Source organism: Convolutriloba macropyga, chromosome 2 (genome assembly GCF_964194025.1).
Source record: "Convolutriloba macropyga chromosome 2, txConMacr16.3, whole genome shotgun sequence".
NCBI classification, from domain to species: Eukaryota; Metazoa; Xenacoelomorpha; order Acoela; family Convolutidae; genus Convolutriloba; species Convolutriloba macropyga.
Window position 1 is genome coordinate 32,973,041 of NC_134469.1, and position 21,970 is coordinate 32,995,010.

A 21,970-nucleotide genomic window follows, 5' to 3' on the forward strand; every position below is an offset into this window, starting at 1 on the left:
AAAGTTTTACGCCACAAAGCAATACTCTTCACTCCATTTCCTGTTTCGGGCTGACGAAAATCACAACTCTTATTTGATTTCCAAAATCAAAAAGAATGTGCGAACAGATATTAAAAGACAGCCTTGATACACTTCAAATTCTTTGACACCACGAGAAAGCCAATAATAGCTTGCCAAAACATATCTTAAACAGACCAAACGGAGGTTTTAAATTTTCAAATATACTAGTCATTAGCATCAATTTTTTTTATTGCTATGATTTGCACCTTTCTCTCATTATGTCACCCAGTGAGAGGGAATAAATCTTGATTATTTTTCGCACCCAATGAGCGATTTGGCAAATAGTAGTCAGCATGACACGATTAAAAAAACAGAGAAAATCAGATAGAGGCAAAGCTTCCGAGCAGATCAGGAATATTCGAGACTCCTCAATTGCTTCTTAAAATGTCGTCCCTTTTTGGAACCTTTCGTCTTACAGAAAATCGATATCATACAGAACCTTGCTGCTGATGTTATTAATTAGTTTTCTTTATCAGCATTTGTTACGTTATCAGATCGCTGTTCTGAACTGAATTGTATTGTAGCTGATGCTGTTTGTGGTCTTGAGTTTCTTTGCAGGAAAGACATTTGTTTGGCTGCATTCTGAATTTCTGGTTTCTTGAAAATTTGTGAGACCTGAAATTCCTACTGTATAAAAATACAGCGCGGAATCAACACGAATTCTTCAATTGACAAGTTTCTGTTAATATTTAGACAATGTTCAGCTAGAAGCTGAATCAGACGACCCCTTGCTGCTTGAGAGCAGCTTATAGGCACCACGCCCGACGGCACGTTCATAACACACTCGCCGAAAAACCAAATGAAAACCAAATCGCTCGTCAGAATACTTGTCTTAGTTTTTGATTTCAAGTTATTGCTAACGCACCAAAGCTTCAGCATACGCAAGTTCTTCCTTTTCATTTGCTATTGGTGTGATGACTGCTTCCTGCGAACGTAGAAAACCAATGCTCCGGGTGCAATTAGGTTCGATGAAAGCATAAGCCTTGGGCTGTTTTTGGATTGAGATCAATCAAATGCCCGTACTCAGCTGTCGCCAATTTATATGCTTCTTTAAGCAGTTGGAGCCAATTCAACTGTCTCCTAAGTTAATCTTATCTGCTGAATCTCACGTAATGATTTGGGGAGAACAACGTGAGTTGTGCTGAGGTCAATTGTGCGAGACCACTAGAACTGGTGAAACAAATTGTGTTTAACATGACTGACATGCAATTTTCGATGTCAGACATTTCTTTGCAAGAATCATCAAAATCAATAACAGTTTGACAAATTTTTCGTTATTTCAAATACAGAAGATTAAATAAGCTCGACAAGCGGACATGCTGACGTTGTACATCTCTGAAGAGTTCTTGGTACTCTTTATAAAACTAATAGACTGTTGTAAAACGGGGATAGAATGTTAACCCTGGAATTATGTTGAACACGAGGTTAGTTTTTCCACATCCAATGGGTCCTACAATGACCATAGAGACCCTGTCATGCGTGAGAACAACTTTATTTATAATTTAGGATTTCGAAGGATGTAACCAACTACGACCCTGCGACTTGAAAGCGGCAAATAATTTATTGCTATAAATAGAAACCTCCTGACTCTAAAACGTGTTTGATCAAAATTTTTGTTGATGACTCATCCATTAATCTTGACCTCTCATCTCGAAAGGTATAACTGGACATGTTCAAAGTTATTGTAGGAAATGTCCCCCATGTCCCTCTCTATCCTTCCTTATATGATATCCCACCGTAAAAGTTACTACAAAGCTATATATATATATATATATATATATATATATATATATACACTTCTGTTAACGCTCTGCTAACCCTCTCTAACTACTGTTTCCCTACTCGAAACTGGTTTTATAGGAAACCACATGACAAACTGGCATTTGGAGATAATCATGACCAACTTGGTATTCTAACCATAAGATGAAAATGTTCACAAATTTAAAGTGAGAAACAAAATTTACAACTCAAGGAGTGTTCTTTATTACTGTTAATCAGAATTCAAAAATGTTGATAATTTTTCTCTGTTGCCGGTCTAACCGGTGCCAAAAAACGACTTAATTCCATCCTTTTCGTATCAAGTTCCCAATGATGGTGTCTTCCCTGGTAGGTTCAGAAATCAGGCTTGTTATAAAATCTGGCTTCCTGCTTGTTTTTACTTAAGAGTAAATCAACATTTTCAAGTAATCCTTTCTTAGCTATCGTTTGTTTTATTGAGATTTTCATTTTCTGAATACAAGCGCGATTACCAAATGATATCTATGTATCTACGAGAACCCCAACTGTCGGTTAGAAATCTACCACTGTAAGTGATGTGTTCCACAATATTCAAGGTAGGCTTCAATGGATATTGCTATTCAAAAACAGAGAAGAACCACTCCCAACAAAGAGAACTACTCTCAAAGACTATGTCTCATTGTTGTATAAATTAACATCTACTTTCAATTCATACCAAATCGTCTGTGTCATTGGTGTATTTTGTCATCTTGAACCATTCATCTATGACTAACTAATCTCTGAAAACCTTTTTTTGAAGTTACGAACGCGTTATGCTGTAACCAAGCAAATAAAGCAATTAAGCGAAATATCGAGAAAAAAATTTAATGCCTCAGCTCGTTTCTGTGTTTAGCAATTATCTCCCGGCCTGTTTACATAATACCAATGATGCTGACTATTAGACAGATTAATGTTTTATTAGATTGATATTAGACGTTTTATTAGATTGTTTATTAGATTGATCAACTCGCTCAGTTCAAATATAAACTGCGATTGAACTGTTTAATACTTCGAAGCCATGCGTATAACAGCTTATACAATAGAATGCGATCAGTTCTGGTAATATTGTTCACTTCTGCAAAAAAACTATTGTTGCACAAAATATTATTCTTGCACAAAATAACATGTTGCTGCTCCTAAAACACGCAAAAGTTTTCTATTCAATTTATCATATAGAATCCCAATGAGACAGCATCATATTTTTTCCAGAAAAAAGCGTAATCAATCCTTAAAATGTGATTGAAATGGTTAAAATTTGTATTTTAAAACCTATGACGTTGTAATAATCGGAATTTTTGAATATCGGGAGACAGACATAGGAAACCACATACACCGATCAATTCTCGTTAGCAATACCATTCCTTCATAACGGAACAAAAACAAGAAAAAAACACGGACACAATTCGAATAACTTGCAGATTTGAAAAAAAAGCAGATTTGAAGTAAGCATGACGTCATGATTGCAAAAAACCTTGACCAGAAAATAAAGACCAATCCTTCACATTAAATCAATTTTCTTTGAATAAACAAAAACCTACGGCTAGAAAAGACTAGTCGATTCGGAAGAACGTTTTGGAGAAACAGAAAAAATAAGCCAACAAACGGTGAAAACTGACCTCAAATTGCTGCAAGTGAACTAAAAAATACAGCCGGCAGATTGCCGGAAAATACCTACGATAGACGCTTGTGGCCTACCATGAATTGAAACAACTAAAGAAATAAGATTGACAGATCAACCACCAGCTTTTTAAGAGACCACTAGACTTTTTGGGTTAGATTCGGACTGTCATTTTTATGAGATACATTTGCTCTAGAAGGAAAAGGCCGTAATGGAGCTTTTTCAAAATTAATATTCCATATTAAAACTCAAGACTCAATTACTCAGGACTTAGGACATATAAGTTTGGCACTATTTTGATGTACACTATTGACCTTTAATTAGTAAATGTTCAAAAAACTTAAAGTTACGTAAGTGAGTACAAAAGCCATTTTTTGAGTGAGGTAAGTCACCCAATCGACCTAAAAGCAGCAATGACGTCACGAACACAAATTTCAACTGCAAAGCAGTAGAAATCATTGAAAAAGTCAATTCCAAGAAGTCAGGGTAAGACGAAACGAAAATCTGTTAGACGATTAAAAAAATTAGGAGCGCAATAATAGCCGCCTCAAATTGCTGACGCGGCTATTAATAGACAAATTGAGGAAGCGAAGTTTTTTTCAAAACCGTTTTCTCACGCCACTTGCAAACTAGAGTGAAAAAGTTTTACGCCACAAAGCAATAGCCTCTTCACTCCATTTCCTGTTTCGGGCTGACGAAAATCACAACTTTTATTTGATTTCCAAAATCAAAAAGAATGTGCGAACAGATATTAAAAGACAGCCTTGATACACTTGAAATTCTTTGAAAACACGAGAAAGCCAATTATAGCTTGTCAAAACAGATTTTAAACAGACCAAACGGAGGTTTTAAATTTTCAAATATACTAGTCATTAGCATCAATTTTTTTTTATTGCTATGATTTGCACCTTTCTCTCATTATGTCACCCAGTGAGAGGAAATAAACCTTTATTTTTCGCACCCAATGAGCAATTTGGCGAATAATAGTCAGCATGACACGATAAAAAAAAACAGAAAATCAGATAGAGGCAAAGCTTCCGAGGAGATCAGGAATATTCGAGACTCATCAATTGCTTCCTAAACTTTCGTCCCTTTTTGGAACTTTTCGTCTTACAGAAAATCGATATCATACAGACCTTGCTGCTGATGTTATTAATTAGTTTTCTTTATCAGCAGTTTTTACGTTATCAGGTCGCTGTTCTGAACTGAATTGTATTGTAGCTGATGATGTTTGTGGTCTTGAGTTTCTTTGCAGGAAAGACATTTGTTTGGCTGCATTCTGAATTTCTGGTTTCTTGAAAATTTGTGAGACCTGAAATTCCTACTGTATAAAAATACAGCGCGGAATCAACACGAATTCTTCAATTGACAAGTTTCCGTTAATATTTAGACAATATTTAGCTAGAAGCTGAATCATACGACCCCTTGCTGCTTGAGAACAGCTTATAGGCACCACGCCCGACGGCACGTTCATAACACCCTCGCCGAAAAACCAAATGAAAACCAAATCGCTTGTCAGAAAACTTGTCTTAGTTTTTGATTTCAAGTTATTGCTAACGCACCAAAGCTTCAGCATACGCAAGTTCTTCCTTTTCATTTGCTATTGGTGTGATGACTGCTTCCTGCGAACGTAGAACACCAATGCTCCGGGTGCAATTAGGTTCGATGAAAGCATAAGCCTTTGGCTGTTTTGGATTCAGATCAATCAAATGCCCGTACTCAGCTGTCGCCAATTTATATGCTTCTTTAAGCAGTTCGAGCCAATTCAACTGTCTCCTAAGATGATAATCTATCTGCTGAATCTCACGTAATGATTTGGGGAGAACAAACTGAGTTGTGCTGAGGTCAATTGTGCGAGACCACTAGATCTGGTGAAACAAATTGTGTTTAACATGACTGACATGCAGTTCTCGATGTCAGCCAGATCTTAATTTTGACAAATTCTTTATCGTTCAACATTTCTTTGCAAGAATCATCAAAAATCAATAAAAAATTGATAAATTTTTCGTTAAAGATTAAATAAGCTCGACATGCGGACATGCTGACGTTGTACATCTCTGAAGAGTTCTTGGTACTCTTTAACTAATAGACTGTAGTAAAACGGGGATAGAATGTTAACCCTGGAAATATGTTGAACACGAGGTGACTTTTTCCAAATCCAATGGGTCCTACAATGACCATAGAGACCCTGTCATGCGTGAGAACAACTTTATTTATAATTTAGGATTTCGAAGGATGTAACCAACTACGACCCTGCGACTTGAAAGCGGCAAATAATTTATTGCTATAAATAGAAACCTCCTGACTCTAAAACGTCTTTGATCAAAATTTTTGTTGATGACTCATCCATTAATCTCGACCTCTCATCTCGATAGGTATAAATGGACATGTTCAAAATTATTGTAGGAAATGACCCCCATATCCCTCTCTATTTTCCCTTATATGCTATTATCCCACCGTAAAAGTTACTACAAAGCTATATATATATATACTTCTGCTAACGCTCTGCTAACCCTCTCTAACTACTGTTTCCCTACTCAAAACTGGATTTATAGGAAACCACATGACAAACTGGCATTTTGAGATAATCATGACCAACTTGGTATTCTAACCATAAGATGAAAATGTTCACAAATTGAAAGTGAGACAAACAAAATTTACAACTCAAGGAGTGTTCTTTATTACTGTTAATCAGAATTGAAAAATGTTGATAACTATTCTCGTTTGCGGGTCTAACCGGTGCCAAAAAACGACTTAATTCAATCCTTTTCGCATCAAGTTCCCGATGATGGTGTCTTCCCTTGTAGGTTCAGAAATCAAGCTTGTTATAAAGTCTGGCTTCCTGCTTGTTTTTACTTAAGAGTAAATCAACATTTTCAAGTAATCTTTTCTTGGCTATCGTTTGTTTTATTGAGACTTTCGTTTTCTGAATACAAGCGCGATTACCAAATTGTATCTATGTATCTACGAGAACCCTAACTGTCGGTTAGAAATCTACCACTGTAAGTGATGTGTTCCACAATCTTCAAGGTAGGCTTCAATGGATATTGCTATTCAAAATCAGAGAAGAACCACTCCCAACAAAGAGAACTACTCTCAAATACTATGTCTCATTGTTGAATAAATTAACATCTACTTTCAATTCATACCAAATCGTCTGTATCATTGGTGTATTTTGTCATCTTGAACCATTCATCTATGACTAACTAATCTCTGAAAACCTTTTTTGAAGTTACGAACGCGTTATGCTGTAACCAAGCAAATAAAGCAACTAAGCAAATTATCCAGAAAAGAAAATTAACGCCTCAGCTAGTTTTTGTGTTTAGCAATTATCTCCCGGCCTGTTTACACAATAACAATGATGCTGAATATTAGACAAATTAACGTTTTATTAGATTGATATTAGACGTTTTATTAGATTGTTTAGATTGATCCGCTCGCTCAGTTAAAATATAAACTGCGATTGAACTGTTTAATACTTCGAAGCCATGCGTATAACAGCTTATACAATAGAATGCGATCAGTTCTGGTAAAATTATTCACTTCTGCAAAAAAACTATTGTTGCACAAATTATTATTATTGCACCAAATAACATGTTGCTGCTCCTAAAACACGCAAAAGTTTTCTATTCAATTTATCATATAGAATCCCAATGAGACAGCATCATATTTTTTCCAGAAAAAAGCGTAATCAATCCTTAAAATGTGATTGAAATGGTTAAAATTTGTATTTTAAAACCTATGACGTTGTAATCATCGGAAATTTTGAATGTCGGAAGACAGACATAGGAAACCACATACACCGATCAATTCTCGTTAGCGATACCATTCCTTCATAACGGAACAAAAACAAGAAAAAAACACGGATACAATTCAATTAATTTGCAGATTTGAAAAAAAGCAGATTTGAAAGTAAGCATGACGTCATATGATTGCAAAAAACCTTGACCAGGAAATAAAGATCAATCCTTAACAACAAATCAATCAATTTTCTTTGACTAGAACAAAAACCTACGGCTAGAAAAGACTAGTCGATTTGGAAGAACGTTTGGGAAAAACAGAAAAAATAACCCGACAAACGGTGAAAACTGACGTCAAATTGCTGCACGTGAACAAAATAGCCGGCAGATTGCCGGAAAATACCCACAATAGACGCTTGTGGCCTACCATGAATTGAAAGAACTAAAGAAATAAGATTGACAGATCGACCACCAGCTTTTTAAGAGACCACTAGACCTTTTGGTTTATATTCGGACTGTCATTTTTTATGAGATACATTTGCTCTACAAGGAAAAAGCCGTAATGGAGCTTTTTCAAAATTAATATTCCATATTAAAACTCAAGACTCAATTACTCAGGACTTAGGACATATAAGTTTGGCAATATTTAGATGCACACTATTGACCTTTAATTAGTAAATCTTCATAAAACTTAAAGTTACATAAGTGAGTTCAGAAGCCATTTTTTGAGTGAGGTAAGTCACGCAATCGACCTAAAAGCAGAAATGACGTCACGAACACAAATTTCAACCGCAAAGCAGTAGAAAGCATTGAAAAAGTCAATTTCAAGAAGTCAGGGTAAGACGAAACGAAAATCTGTTAGACGATTAAAAAAAATTAGGAGCGCAATAATAGCCGCCTCAAATTGCTGACGCGGCTATTAATAGACAAATTGAGGAAGCGAATTTTTTTTTTCAAAACCGTTTTCTCACTCCACTTGCAAACTAGAGTGAAAAAGTTTTACGCCACAAAGCAATAGCCTCTTCACTCCATTTCCTGTTTCGGGCTGACGAAAATCACAACTCTTATTTGATTTCCAAAATCAAAAAGAATGTGCGAACAGATATTAAAAGACAGCCTTGATACACTTCAAATTCTTTGAAAACACGAGAAAGCCAATTATAGCTTGTCAAAACAGATTTTAAACAGACCAAACGGAGGTTTTAAATTTTCAAATATACTAGTCATTAGCATCAATTTTTTTTTATTGCTATGATTTGCACCTTTCTCTCATTATGTCACCCAGTGAGAGGGAATAAATCTTGATTATTTTTCGCACCCAATGAGCGATTTGGCAAATAGTAGTCAGCATGACACGATTAAAAAAACAGAGAAAATCAGATAGAGGCAAAGCTTCCGAGGAGATCAGGAATATTCGAGACTCCTCAATTGCTTCTTAAATTTTCGTCCCTTTTTGGAACTTTTCGTCTAACAGAAAATCGATATCAAACAGAACCTTGCTGCTGATGTTATTAATTAGTTTTCTTTATCAGCAGTTTTACGTGATCAGGTCGCTGTTCTGAACTGAATTGTATTGTAGCTGATGGTGTTTGTGGTCTTGAGTTTCTTTGCAGGAGTGACATTTGTTTGGCTGCATTCTGAATTTCTGGTTTCTTGAAAATTTGTGAGACCTGAAATTGCTACTTTATAAAAATACAGCGCGGAATCAACACGAATTCTTCAATTGACATGTTTCTTTTAATATTTAGACAATGTTTAGCTAGAAGCTGAATCAGACGACCCCTTGCTGCTTGAGAAAAGCTTATAGGCACCTCGCCCGACGGCACGTTCATAACACACTCGCCGAAAAACCAAATGAAAACCAAATCGCTCGTCAGAATACTTGTCTTAGTTTTTGATTTCAAGTTATTGCTAACGCACCAGAGCTTCAGCATACGCAAGTTCTTCCTTTTCATTTGCTATTAGTGTGATGACTGCTTCCTGCAAACGTAGAACACCAATGCTCCGGGTGCAATTAGGTTCGATGAAAGCATAAGCCTTGGGCTGTTTTTGGATTCAGATCAATCAAATGCCCGTACTCAGCTGTCGCCAATTTATATGCTTCTTTAAGCAGTTGGAGCCAATTCAACTGTCTCCTAAGATAATCTATCTGCTGAATGTCACGTTATGATTTGGGGAGAACAGCGTGAGTTGTGCTGACGTCCATTGTGCGAGACCACTAGATCTGGTGAAACAAATTGTGTTTAACATGACTGAAATGCAGTTTTCGATGTCGGCCAGATCTTAATTTTGACAAATTCTTTATCGTTCAACATTTCTTTGCAAGAATCATCAAAAATCAATAACAGTTTGATAAATTTTTCGCTATTTCAAATCCAGAAGATTAAATAAGCTCGACATGCGGACATGCTGACGTTGTACATCTCTGAAGAGTTCTTGGCATTCTTTATAAAACTAATAGACTGTTGTAAAACGGGGATAGAATGTTAACCCTGGAAATATGTTGAACACGAGGTTAGTTTTTCCACATCCATTGGGTCCTACAATGACCATAGAGACCCTGTCATGCATGAGAACAACTTTATTTATAATTTAGGATTTCGAAGGATGTAACCAACTACGACCCTGCAACTTGAACGCGGCAAATAACTAATTGCTATAAATAGAAACCTCCTGACTCTAAAACGTCTTTGATCAAAATTTTTGTTGATGACTTATCCATTAATCTCGACCTCTCATATCGAAAGGTATAAATGGACACGTTTAAAGTTATTGTAGGAATTGACCCCCATATCCCTCTCTATCCTCCCTTATATGCTATTATCCCACCGTAAAAGTTACTACAAAGCTATATATATACTTCTGCTAACGCTCTGCTAACCCTCTCTAACTACTGTTTCCCTACTCAAAACTGGATTTATAGGAAACCACATGACAAATTGGCAATTTGAGATAATCAAAACCAACTTGGTATTCTAACCATAAGATGAAAATGTTCACAAACTTAAAGTAAACAAATAAAATTTACAACTCAAGGAGTGTTCTTTATTACTGTTCATCAGAATTCAAAAATGTTGATAATTTTTCTCTGTTGCGGGTCTAACCGGTGCCAAAAAACGACTTAATTCCATCCTTTTCGTATCAAGTTCCCGATGAGGGTGTCTTCCCTTGTAGGTTCAGAAATCAGGCTTGTTATAAAATCTGGCTTCCTGCTTGTTTTTACTTAAAGAGTAAATCAACATTTTCAAGTAATCCTTTCTTAGCTATCGTTTGTTTTATTGAGATTTTCATTTTCTGAATACAAGCGCAATTACCAAATTGTATCTATGTATCTACGAGAACCCCAACTGTCGGTTAGAAATCTACCACTGTAAGTGATGTGTTCCACAATATTCAAGGTAGGCTTCAATGGATATTGCTATTCAAAATCAGAGAAGAACCACTCCCAACAAAGAGAACTACTCTCAAAAACTATGTCTCATTGTTGTATAAATTAACATCTACTTTCAATTCATACGAAATCGTCTGTGTCATTGGTGTATTTTGTCATCTTGAATCATTCATCTATGACTAACTAATCTCTGAAAACCTTTTTTGAAGTTACGAACGCGTTATGCTGTAACCAAGCAAATAAAGCAATTAAGCAAATTATCGAGAAAAGAAAATTACCGCCTCAGCTCGTTTTTGTGTTTAGCAATTATCTCCCGGCCTGTTTACATAATACCAATGATGCTGACTATTAGACAAATTAACGTTTTATTAGATTGATATTAGACGTTTTATTAGATTGTTTATTAGATTGATCCGCTCGCTCAGTTAAAATATAAACTGCGATTGAACTGTTTAATACTTCGAAGCCAAGCGTATAACAGCTTATACAATAGAATGCGATCAGTTCTGGTAATATTATTCACTTCTGCAAAAAAACTATTGTTGCACAAAATATTATTATTGCACAAAAAAACATGTTGCTGCTCCTAAAAGACGTAAAACTTTTCTATTCAATTTATCATATAGAATCCCAATGAGACAGCAGCATATCTTTTCCAGAAAAAGCGTAATCAATCCTTAAAATGTGATTGAAATGGTTAAAATTTGTATTTTAAAACCTATGACGTTGTAATAATCGGAATTTTTGAATGTCGGAAAACAGACATAGGAAACCACATACACCGATCAATTCTCGTTAGCGATACCAATCCTTCATAACGGAACAAAAACAAGAAAAAAACACGGATACAATTCAATTAATTTGCAGATTTGAAAAAAAAGCAGATTTGAAAGTAAGCATGACGTCATATGATTGCAAAAAACCTTGACCAGGAAAAAAAGACCAATCCTTAACAACAAATCAATCAATTTTCTTTGACTAGAACAAAAACCTACGGCTAGAAAAGACTAGTCGATTCGGAAGAACGTTTGGGAAAAACAGAAAAAATAACCCAACAAACGGTGAAAACTGACGTCCAATTGCTGCACGTGAACAAAATAGCCGGCAGATTGCCGGAAAATACCCACAATAGACGCTTGTGGCCTACCATGAATTGAAACAACTAAAAAAATAAGATTGACAGATCGACCACCAGCTTTTTAAGAGACCACTAGACCTTTTGGTTTATATTCGGACTGTCATTTTTTATGAGATACATTTGCTCTACAAGGAAAAAGCCGTAATAGCTTTTTCAAAATTAATATTCCATATTAAAACTCAAGACTCAATTACTCAGGACTTAGGACATATAAGTTTGGCACTATTTAGATGCACACTATTGACCTTTAATTAGTAAATGTTCAAAAAACTTAAAGTTACAAGTGAGTTCAGAAGCCATTTTTTGAGTGAGGTAAGTCACCCAATCGACCTAAAAGCAGAAATGACGTCACGAACACAAATTTCAACTGCAAAGCAGTAGAAATCATTGAAAAAGTTAATTTCAAGAAGTCAGGGTAAGACGAAACGAAAATCTGTTAGACGATTAAAAAAATTAGGAGCGCAATAATAGCCGCCTCAAATTGCTGACGCGGCTATTAATAAACAAATTGAGGAAGCGAAGTTTTGTTCAAACACCGTTTTCTCACTCCACTTGCAAACTAGAGTGAAAAAGTTTTACGCCACAAAGCAATAGCCTCTTCACTCCATTTCCTGTTTCGGGCTGACGAAAATCACAACTCTTATTTGATTTCCAAAATCAAAAAGAATGTGCGAACAGATATTAAAAGACAGCCTTGATACACTTCAAATTCTTTGAAACAACGAGAAAGCCAATAATAGCTTGTCAAAACAGATTTTAAACAGACCAAACGGAGGTTTTAAATTTTCAAATATACTAGTCATTAGCATCAATTTTTGTTATTGCTATGATTTGCACCTTTCTCTCATTATGTCACCCAGTGAGAGGGAATAAATCTTTATCATTTTTCGCACCCAATGAGCGACCTGGCAAATAGTAGTCAGCATGACACGATTAAAAAAACAGAGAAAATCAGATAGAGGCACAGCTTCTGAGGAGATCAGGAACAAATTTTCGGTGATAAGATGTGGAATGCTGTAATACCGGGGTACATTTAATTTGCTTTGTAATTGAAGCATGGAAGATTAAAAAAGATCTAAAAATTTACATTTTACTTCTATTGTGAAGATTAAATATCGACATTTTCTTTATTCTATTCAAAAATGGCAAATAAAGGCCAGAGTACAAAAAAGAGCAAATCATGAGACAATAGAACGTAACTAACCATATAGGTTTGCACACTTGGCGATCTCGACAGGAAAATTTTCTAACGATCTACCAGTGTTCTTCAAGTGAAGCACTTCCAGTGATGTGAAGGCTGCTATCTGCCTGAAAACAGTTACAGCATTACCTCAGCCAACCTGAATCTATTAACCTATATCACACACAAAAATTGTCAACCCACTTCCAAGCCCTAATCTGCTCTGAAAATGAGCTCCCAAAACAAATTTGGCGCAAACTTTTGAGTCGCATAAAATCATTACAGGTGTGCAGTGTAAATATCAGTTTCGTCTTTTAATAGAAAGATTGCCTCTAAAGTAAAGCGCAGGTCACTGTTCACAGAACAAGCTGAGGTAATATATACTTGAGATTAGTGCTGATGAGGCCTGGATTGTTGTTGAGGATGAGTGTCTTGAGGCCCACAATACGTCTGAGCTGAACAGGCATCTGGTCCAAGTCATTGTCACTCAAGTCCAAATATGTCAGACTAGTAAGGGAGATGAATAGGGTAGGAGGCACGGCAGTTATTCTGAAACAGCAGGTCATGCAATAGATAGCGAAAGTTCAACACCACTCAAGTTTCTCGGAGACCCTCCACAGATAGTTAACGTGGTATCAAACTGTAGACAAACTGCTATTCACAAAACGATAAATTTTGTTGACAAGGATTTCCTGGATCTATTTATGTAGCCCAAATTCATTTCTGTAGCCCATCAAACTTTCAGAAAATTAAATGCACATTTTACGAAATTTGCAGTAACTTGCTAAAAATTGGGTCAATTGGTCACCAGCTGACTTGACTTTGAACTAGATAAAAAAAAGAAAAACATTGTTAATTCATTTGAGTATGAACTATAAAATACAGAACATAGTTTGAAGGCAATTTAGTGTTAAAAAGTATAAATGAAACAAACGTCACATATTGTGAAAGTTTAAAATTGTATTAAATTTACAATGTGCTAAAATATCGACAAATTAAGAGAGATGAATTATAATTGAGAAAAATTTTTTAAAATGCTAATTCTACAATTAACATTTTCGAGAAGAGAAAATTTTAAAACATGCTAATCCTCCAATTAACATTTCATAGAAGACTAAAAGACGCCCTAAAACTAAATCAAATTAAGATTGAACTTGAAAGATTTGAGATTAGAATTCAATTCAGAAACCGTTGGGTCTTTTAGAAACTCATTCCAGAAATGATTTTTTATTGTAGTTTTGAGAGCCCGCTTTTTAGGGATATTCCGCCTCAAGGTGAGATGCAAATCGTTATACCAGTCAATTGCTTTTTTTGAAAAACAGTTTTGCATTATATTTGTTTTTTGGTTTGCTCCAAATGACAGCTTGTTTGTACGGTCATTCAATTTAGCACTTAGGGTGGCTAACTTGAGTTGTTCATCGAAAGCTGGTAGATCTGCTTTTAGAAGCTTTATAAAATATATAATAACCCGATACTTTATGAGGTATTCTACTGGTAAGATTTTGTGTTTGATCTTGAGATCAGTGGTCCTGTCAAATTTGGTTCTATTGAAACATGCCTTTATTCCCCAATTCAATTGTTTATTTAGAGTAACTCGAAGTGATTTTTTAAGACCTGAGAACAGAACAATTGGGTAATGCAGATGACTTAAAACAAGAGCGTTCAGTAAAGCAGATCTAGTTTTTTCAGGAAATATATTTTTGATGGAGTAAATGACCTTTATGCCAACAGCCGTTTTTCTTAGTACATTTTTTATTTCTTCATCGAAAGAAAGATTACAGTCAATATGAACTCCCAAGTATTTCACAACTTTTTTCTCGAGAACTGTACATCAGTTAACAACGATTTCTTCGATTTTGTTTCTTTTAGGGGCTCCAAAAATAATGAATTTGGTTTTGCTTTCATTTACATTTAACTCATTTATCCTGAAAAAGAGAATGAGTTTAGCAATACTTTTTCCAAGATGTAACTTTGATTCAGAAATTGTTTTTCCACTGCAAAAGATAAAAGTATCATCAGCGTACTGGATTATATTAGAATTCACATCAGTATCATCTTTCATATCATTTACATATATGTTGAAAAGCAGTGGGCCTAGCACAGTACCTTGTGGTACTCCACGGTTAAGTGCTATCCAATTTGATTCATACTTCGAGAATTTGACTTTTTGCACACGGTTTTCTAGATAAGATTTTAAAATTGTATTTGCTTGTGCACTAAAACCTAAAAGTTTAGTTTTGTGCAGAAGAGTAGGATGTGATATCGAATCAAAAACTTTTGATAGGTCTAAAAAAGCTCCTGTGACGATGCTTTCTTTATTGAGATCATATCTGATTTTTTCAGTGCAATATAAAAGAGCATCTGTAGTTGACACTTTTTTTTCTGTACTGTGTTGTTGCAAGCAACTTATTCTTCTCTAAATAAGCTAATATTTGATCTCGAAGAAGGATTTCGAAAATTTTAGCTAGAGCTCCAGTAAGCGAAATTGGTCGATAATTTGTCGGATCTTCAGGATTTTAACTGAACAATTGTTCATAATCCAACTCAAAGCAATCAAATTAGGATGTTCAGAACTCTAGAAGAAACTATACGATTAAATACTTTGTGATAAAAAATCCGCTTTGCAATTCATAATTAAATCATTGCATATCACCCAGCATCAATTCATTTCTCCAATCATAAAAAAAACCCTGTCTTCAACCGAGTCAAAATACCCACACACAGTGCAATTCACGGAAGTTTAACACCTAAGCCCATTTGCTTCTTTTCCTAGTATTAAGATTTTATGTACAGCACTGGCGGATGTTGAGAATAACTTTAAACGTTCAATCCACGCAATTGGAACTTCATTGCCAACAAAATTGTTGGTAAGGCGTGAATCGTTAATCTCTATACAAACGTGGAAGGCTGCTAGTATCTTGCTTGGAATCTACCTTGGAATTTGCATGGCCATGGTACCCTTTCTCAAAACCATTGACATCAATTGCATCTGTCTGAGAGTTAAAGAAAGTCACCAAGCGTTTCCTCATCTAATGGAATGAATCGTCGTCATCTGCAGTTCACGAAATGAACATTATTCTTTCTTTCTCCTGTCAGTGCCAAAGATGAAGATGTCAGTGAAAAAAAAAACAATTTCTCCTGCAACTGATGTTTTTATGCACTATTAAGACAATTTGCTCATCGAAAGCTGCTGGCATTCCGCTTAGCCACAAGGGCCGGTAAATATCACATATTAAGTGAAAGACTAGCTATCCAGTAGGCTGAGAACATACAGCCCCTAGCACGGTTGTTGTTGTTGTTTTAGCCATCTGCAATCCGATTGGCTTTCTTTGGTGAAGATCTAAGGCCTCGTCTCGTCCTGGTGTTCCGGTTGTGACTCTCCGGAGCACTGATTGTAGTGATCAGCTGGGGCGCACTTTCCTTGCCGCTGGTCAATGCAAAGGAAACCCTGGTTTTCTGAGGAGGCCCATAACTCCTTGGCAGATTGACGAATGTCGCGCCCGTTTACGGCGTCTCCTCTTTCGCGCAGAAAGCGGCATGCTCTCCATATTTATTTAGTAATCTGTCCTTGCAGAAAATACATCTTCCGAAGATTCCGAGAACTGTATTTGTAGCTCAACTGATATTCTTTCATATGGAGGTATAGTGAAGGCAAAGGTCGAGGCGCCAGCATGATGTATGGGTGCGGCGTTTTCACGTTGATTAAAAGTCTCATCAAGGCATTTTTTGTGCTGTTGTGCATCAAAACTTCCTGAATGGAATATTAATCAAAGTTTTCAAGTTAGTTGTGAACTGTCTCGGATCACTTTTGGAATAGTGCTGTTGTACATGCGTCACAATCAACGATTTCTGTAGTTCTTGAGCATGATAGAACACTGATATTAGCCAATAGCTCGATCTGTGGCTATTCTAATACCCCAACCACAAAGCTCCGAAATTTTGGAAACTTCTGGGCAAGGTTTGCTGCTTCGAAGGTTGTAATTCAGGTTTTGAGAACTCTGTATGCGCAATGGCAATTGCTCAATGAGCATTTCCTAGCATCAGATTCATGTTGACAACTTTGTTTCAACTTTTCGGCTCTAAAATCATTTGACCAAGAGCTGCTTCTAGAACTTTTCACAGTGATCTGTCTTTCGTTGCATGTGTTTATCAATTCTAGACATATTTGTTCCAGAAATTTAAAACGATTCCTTTCGACTTCGATGAATTAAAAAAAAACATCTGACGGGTTGCCGGAAAATGAAAATCATAAGAAACAACTTTAAGCCTCTGAAATCAAAAACCAATGATAGAATCAAAAGAAAGCAAATTGAGGAAGTATAGGGATGCTAATAATGAAAAATTTTTTGGATGGAAAAATTTTGCTGAACGTTAATTGACGCAAAGGCCAAAGACATGACAAACAGATTTTTTACACTGTACGCACTTACTTGGTTGCTTTAAGTGAAAGATAAGTGAGCTGCTTCAATTTTTCGAGGAAGCTAGGCACCAATCCAATCGCATTGTGACTGAGGTCCAGCACTTTCAAACTAGCAAGGTGTGCTAAATGCTCGTTTGATGCAAGTGTGTTGTTCAGCCTGTTCCAGCGCAGATCCAAAACTTTCAGTGAATCCGCGGAGAGGTCAGCAAAGTTGTCGTCTAATTCGCTGATCTTGTTATAGGCCAGAGACAGATACTCCTATAAAAGTAAGGCAATAATATTACTCAAACCAGTTAAAACTAATTCCACGATACTTGGATCAATTTCGATCTTTATCTTTGATTATACACTTCAGATGCAGAACACAACAGTAACCAACTTTCAACAGATTAAAATATATTCCCTTCCCCACCTATTACTTTAATTAATTTACTTGAGCGTGATCTATTTACACGTCAACAAGCACATTCACTACCAATGTACCCGAAAATATCAAAAACATAGCCAGGTTCACAGAAAATAGCTGTGACAGCTTCACAGACCTCTAGTCCCAAAAGTGCAATGAAAATAAGACCAAAGAAGAGAAACTTCAGTTTTTAACTTATTGCTGAGATGTCACATTACAATTTCGAAGCTATTTTATATTGTGTTTTTCTGTTGGTCGCCCTTAAATAACCCTCAATTAATGTGACAAATACTGAGTTAACCTTACCTCAATAAATTAAAATAAGCAATTCATTTATGAGTGTTAGGTAAGTCACTTGAGACCAAACCTTAATATCACACGAATGAACTGACACCGAAGGACAAATGCTGAAATACAATCAAACGAATTGTATGCAAAGCTTAGAACTACTGTATCTGACCAGCATATCAATTGAACAATTCTAGTCAAAGAAAAACAATCTCAAAAGTTTATCAGGTTCTAGAGGATGTTACCTGGCCGACGAAGCAGGAGCAACTCAACAATAGACCCTTTTTCAAACAAAGAATGATAAAAAATAAAATTTGATCCAAAATATTGCTCAAATTCGTGATATTTACATTTTCAGAAACATTTTATTGTCTCCAAAAACTTTCCAAATGAAAACCAAAAAAAGTTTCACTGACCAATAAAACGCAATAAGCTTTAAAAATGATGATAATTTTTATATCATTGGAAAATGCAAATTTTATCGAAAATTGAAAATGTCGTAATATTTAAATCAATTCTAGTACCACTGAAAACTATGCGGTAACCTGTCTTCGAACTTGAGAGGAGGTTAACTGGCTGCTGAGGCACGCAAAACGTATATAATTAATGCAAAACTCCTGAAGCTTTTACCCTGAAGGCCAAATTCGATTCATTTAATTAAACATATTGACCCGCGCACAACCCTTGAAAGCGGTTTTTTGGCCACTTACGACGGAAAAACTCAAGAAATATGACAATGAATTTAAATCAAAAATTGCTGAAGTTCACCTAATTTGTCCAGTAACACATCTGCAAAGCCTAAAAAAATTTCACTTGCGCTTAAATATGGATAAACTGAAAAATTCAAGAAAAGCAAATTTAATTGAAACATTGCCAAAAATCGAAAAATTGACATTTTCAGGATCATTTCATTGTCTCCGGCAACTATGTATTGACTAAATTTGAACCATGAGTTTCACAGGCCCATAACGATCATGATAAATTGCAGCAAATTTGAAAAAAATGCAGATATTATTTTAAAAAAAATTGCAGAAATTCGTCATATTCAAAAGTTGTAAAGCATTCTAAAGCCGCTGGAAACCATGCAACACTCTATTATCAAGTCCTAGAGGAGGTTAAATGGCCGCTAAGGCAGGAACAACACAACAATCGAAAATTTTTCAAAAAAAAATTGATAAAAACAAAATTTGATTCCAAATTACTCAAATTCGAGATATTATCATCTTCAGAACCACTTTATTATCTCCGAAAACCTTCAAATTGAAAAGGAAAAAGTTTTACTGGCCCAAAAATAACGCTAAAATTTGAAAGTGATAATTTTCAGATAATTGGAATATGCAAACCAAAAATTGCAAAAAATTCGTATTAATAAAAAATTCGTAAAGAATTCGTATTAATAAAAAATTCGCAAAAAATTTGTAAAATTCGTAAAGTTGCAGTTCTAGTACCACTGAAAACTATGCGGTAACCTGTTTTCAACCCTTAGAGGAGATAAACTGGCTGCTGAGGCACGCAAAGCGCAACAAGACCAACCATTTTCTATAATAAACTTGCAAAAATTAGTGATATTAAAATGTTGAAAACAATGCCATTGCCACTAAAAACTATGCAGTACACTATCATCAAAACGTGTTGTCTCCTGAGGCTATAAAAACTCCAAAAACTACTTATCAAATTTGAAAGAAACTGCAAAATTTGTATAATTTTAGTTCATGTCTGGAGTACAAAAACATAGCTCACAAAATTGTCATAAACAATTTTGTCATGCAAAAGACCTTCAACAAAACTGACAAAGGTTATCTTAAGACTGATTACACAAAAAACCTCGCAAAGTGACTCAAAATATAAAAAAACAGAACCCTTTTGGGCTCAAAGACTCTTAAGATCACTTTTTAAGCTTGAATTGGGGCCTTTATTATTATTATTATTATTTATTATCATTACTATTATTATTATCATCATTATTAAAATCATTATTATTATAGGTTTATGCACCATTTACAAACTCAAAAGTGATTTCAAAATCAAAGATTAAAAAAATTTCAGTTTTTTCAGATAAACTAATGGGGTAATCGTTTCATTTCAAAAGGCAACTTCCTCCAATCAAAAGGAACACAAAACTGACTGATTTTCAGCAAAATGCAGTCAAATTGTATGCATGTTGGCATCAAGTTACCTTATCATTTCGGAAAACTAATGCGCCAAGATAAACGGTCTCTTCCACGGATGGTGAGCCAAACGGGGACCAAAGGAAGCATTTTGTAGAGGACACGTTTTTTCGTGGGTAGCCAAGGAAGCTGTTTGATAAAATTTGACATTATACGCTGTTATTTCTTTATACTATACACAGGTAGTCCATAGTAAAGTGAGTAGCAGTAATCTAGTCGCTAGAGTATCATCACCCGAGCTAACTCAATCAACGATTTTCTGTCGACTGATATCTGATGGAATAAAATTTTCGAAGGAAATAACAACTTCGACACACAGAACTAACTTGTTTCGTATATGAAAGTCTGGAATCTAAGTTGAAGCCCAACAAAGTAACATTGGCAGAAAAATTGACGTCTGTTGGAAGTCCAACAACTCTATTTAAAATATTCTTCCTACTAAAAAACATGTACGCAGCTTCATTAGAGTTTAATCGGAGCTTGGCACCACTGAACCCCCTTTGTAGAGTCTTAAGTAATAAATCAAAAGCGAAGCACGGTGAACAAAAAAAGATAAGTGTCAACGGCATTACAACGATAATTAACATCAATACAATCACACAGAACTTCCAGAGGAACAAGATAACATGAAAAAAGAACGGGGCCTAGAACACCCGTTTTTATTGTTCTTGGCATTAAATATCGACAATAAATCAACAATTTTTGAGATCCACTACTCAGATAACATTTTTAAAAGCTGAGCACTTTATCTTGGAAACCCAAAATTGTTTCAAGAAGTAATTCAGGATCGAGAGTGTCAAAGGCAGCTGATAGATCAAGTCCAATATAAAAAGTTCTTTGTCTTATCTAAATTGAGAAAATCAATCGTCATCTTATCGAGGGCTGTTTCTGTACAAAGAACTTCCTGTAGGCACTTTGGTAATCACTAAATAGACTATTCTTTTCATTGTGTTCACGCATTTGCATAAAAGCCGCCCGTTCTAATAGTTTTGAAATGTAACTTAGGTTTGAGATAGGTGGATAATTTGAAATATCTTCAATATCAGAACTCGCTTTCTTCAAGTGGAACTTAACCATGGCCATTTTAAAGGACTGGAGGAAACATCCCGCCTTCAACAAAAGATGTTCTATAAAACTCCAACACTAATTTCATTTACTACCAAGAGGGTATTTACATCTTTCGTTTTGTTCCTGACAGCGTACAACATGTAGACAAATATTTAGTTCTGTAGATCTTTGTTTCGTCCTTTGCTTAAACTGAGGACTGGCTAGTAGTCAATTTTGATCCACTTTTTTAGCCAATCACGGGCGGCCTCATTCAGGTGAAATCTTGACACCGTAACGTTGTCAGGCCAGAAATCAGGTAACTCAACTTTCTCCTCACCAAACTTAAATACACAATGGAAAGCTTTCAGGTGACCTTACGAATTCGAAATTTGGCGAATATGAAGTTCAACGTTATTTTCTACACAGTACTCCTCCATTTGTGATGCTGGTATGTTCTGACTCAATCGACCTACATATAAATGACGACAATTCGGGGGGTTTATCGACACACTTGATGACTGCTGGATTGGTGTTTGTTCCCGTTTTCACCTCCTTAGTTGATCTCCTTTTCTCTGTACAGTTTCAAATTCGAATTCATCCACCTTTCTCATTGGTTTACTGTCGCACTGTGATAACTGGATGAGCTGTCGTTTCGATTCCTGGCGGGTCCACTTTTTGCAGCTGTTAGAAAAGGGAATTCCGGTTTATCAACTCTATCTCATTGCGTATCATTGTCAC

At 35.6% G+C, this 21,970-nt stretch overlaps 1 protein-coding gene across 1 annotated transcript in view; it reads right to left on the minus strand.

Annotated features, from left to right (window-relative positions):
- The window catches only part of LOC142358612 (protein flightless-1 homolog), a 172,865-nt gene that overhangs the window by 123,737 nt on the left and 27,158 nt on the right, over positions 1 to 21,970 (minus strand). Inside the window, exons 3-5 of the mRNA XM_075410058.1 lie at positions 17,334 to 17,581; positions 13,288 to 13,452; positions 12,928 to 13,031 (exon numbers count right to left, since the gene is read on the minus strand). Of these exons, the coding sequence (XP_075266173.1) occupies positions 12,928 to 13,031; positions 13,288 to 13,452; positions 17,334 to 17,581 (517 nt within the window). The remainder of the gene's footprint in view (positions 1 to 12,927; positions 13,032 to 13,287; positions 13,453 to 17,333; positions 17,582 to 21,970) is intronic.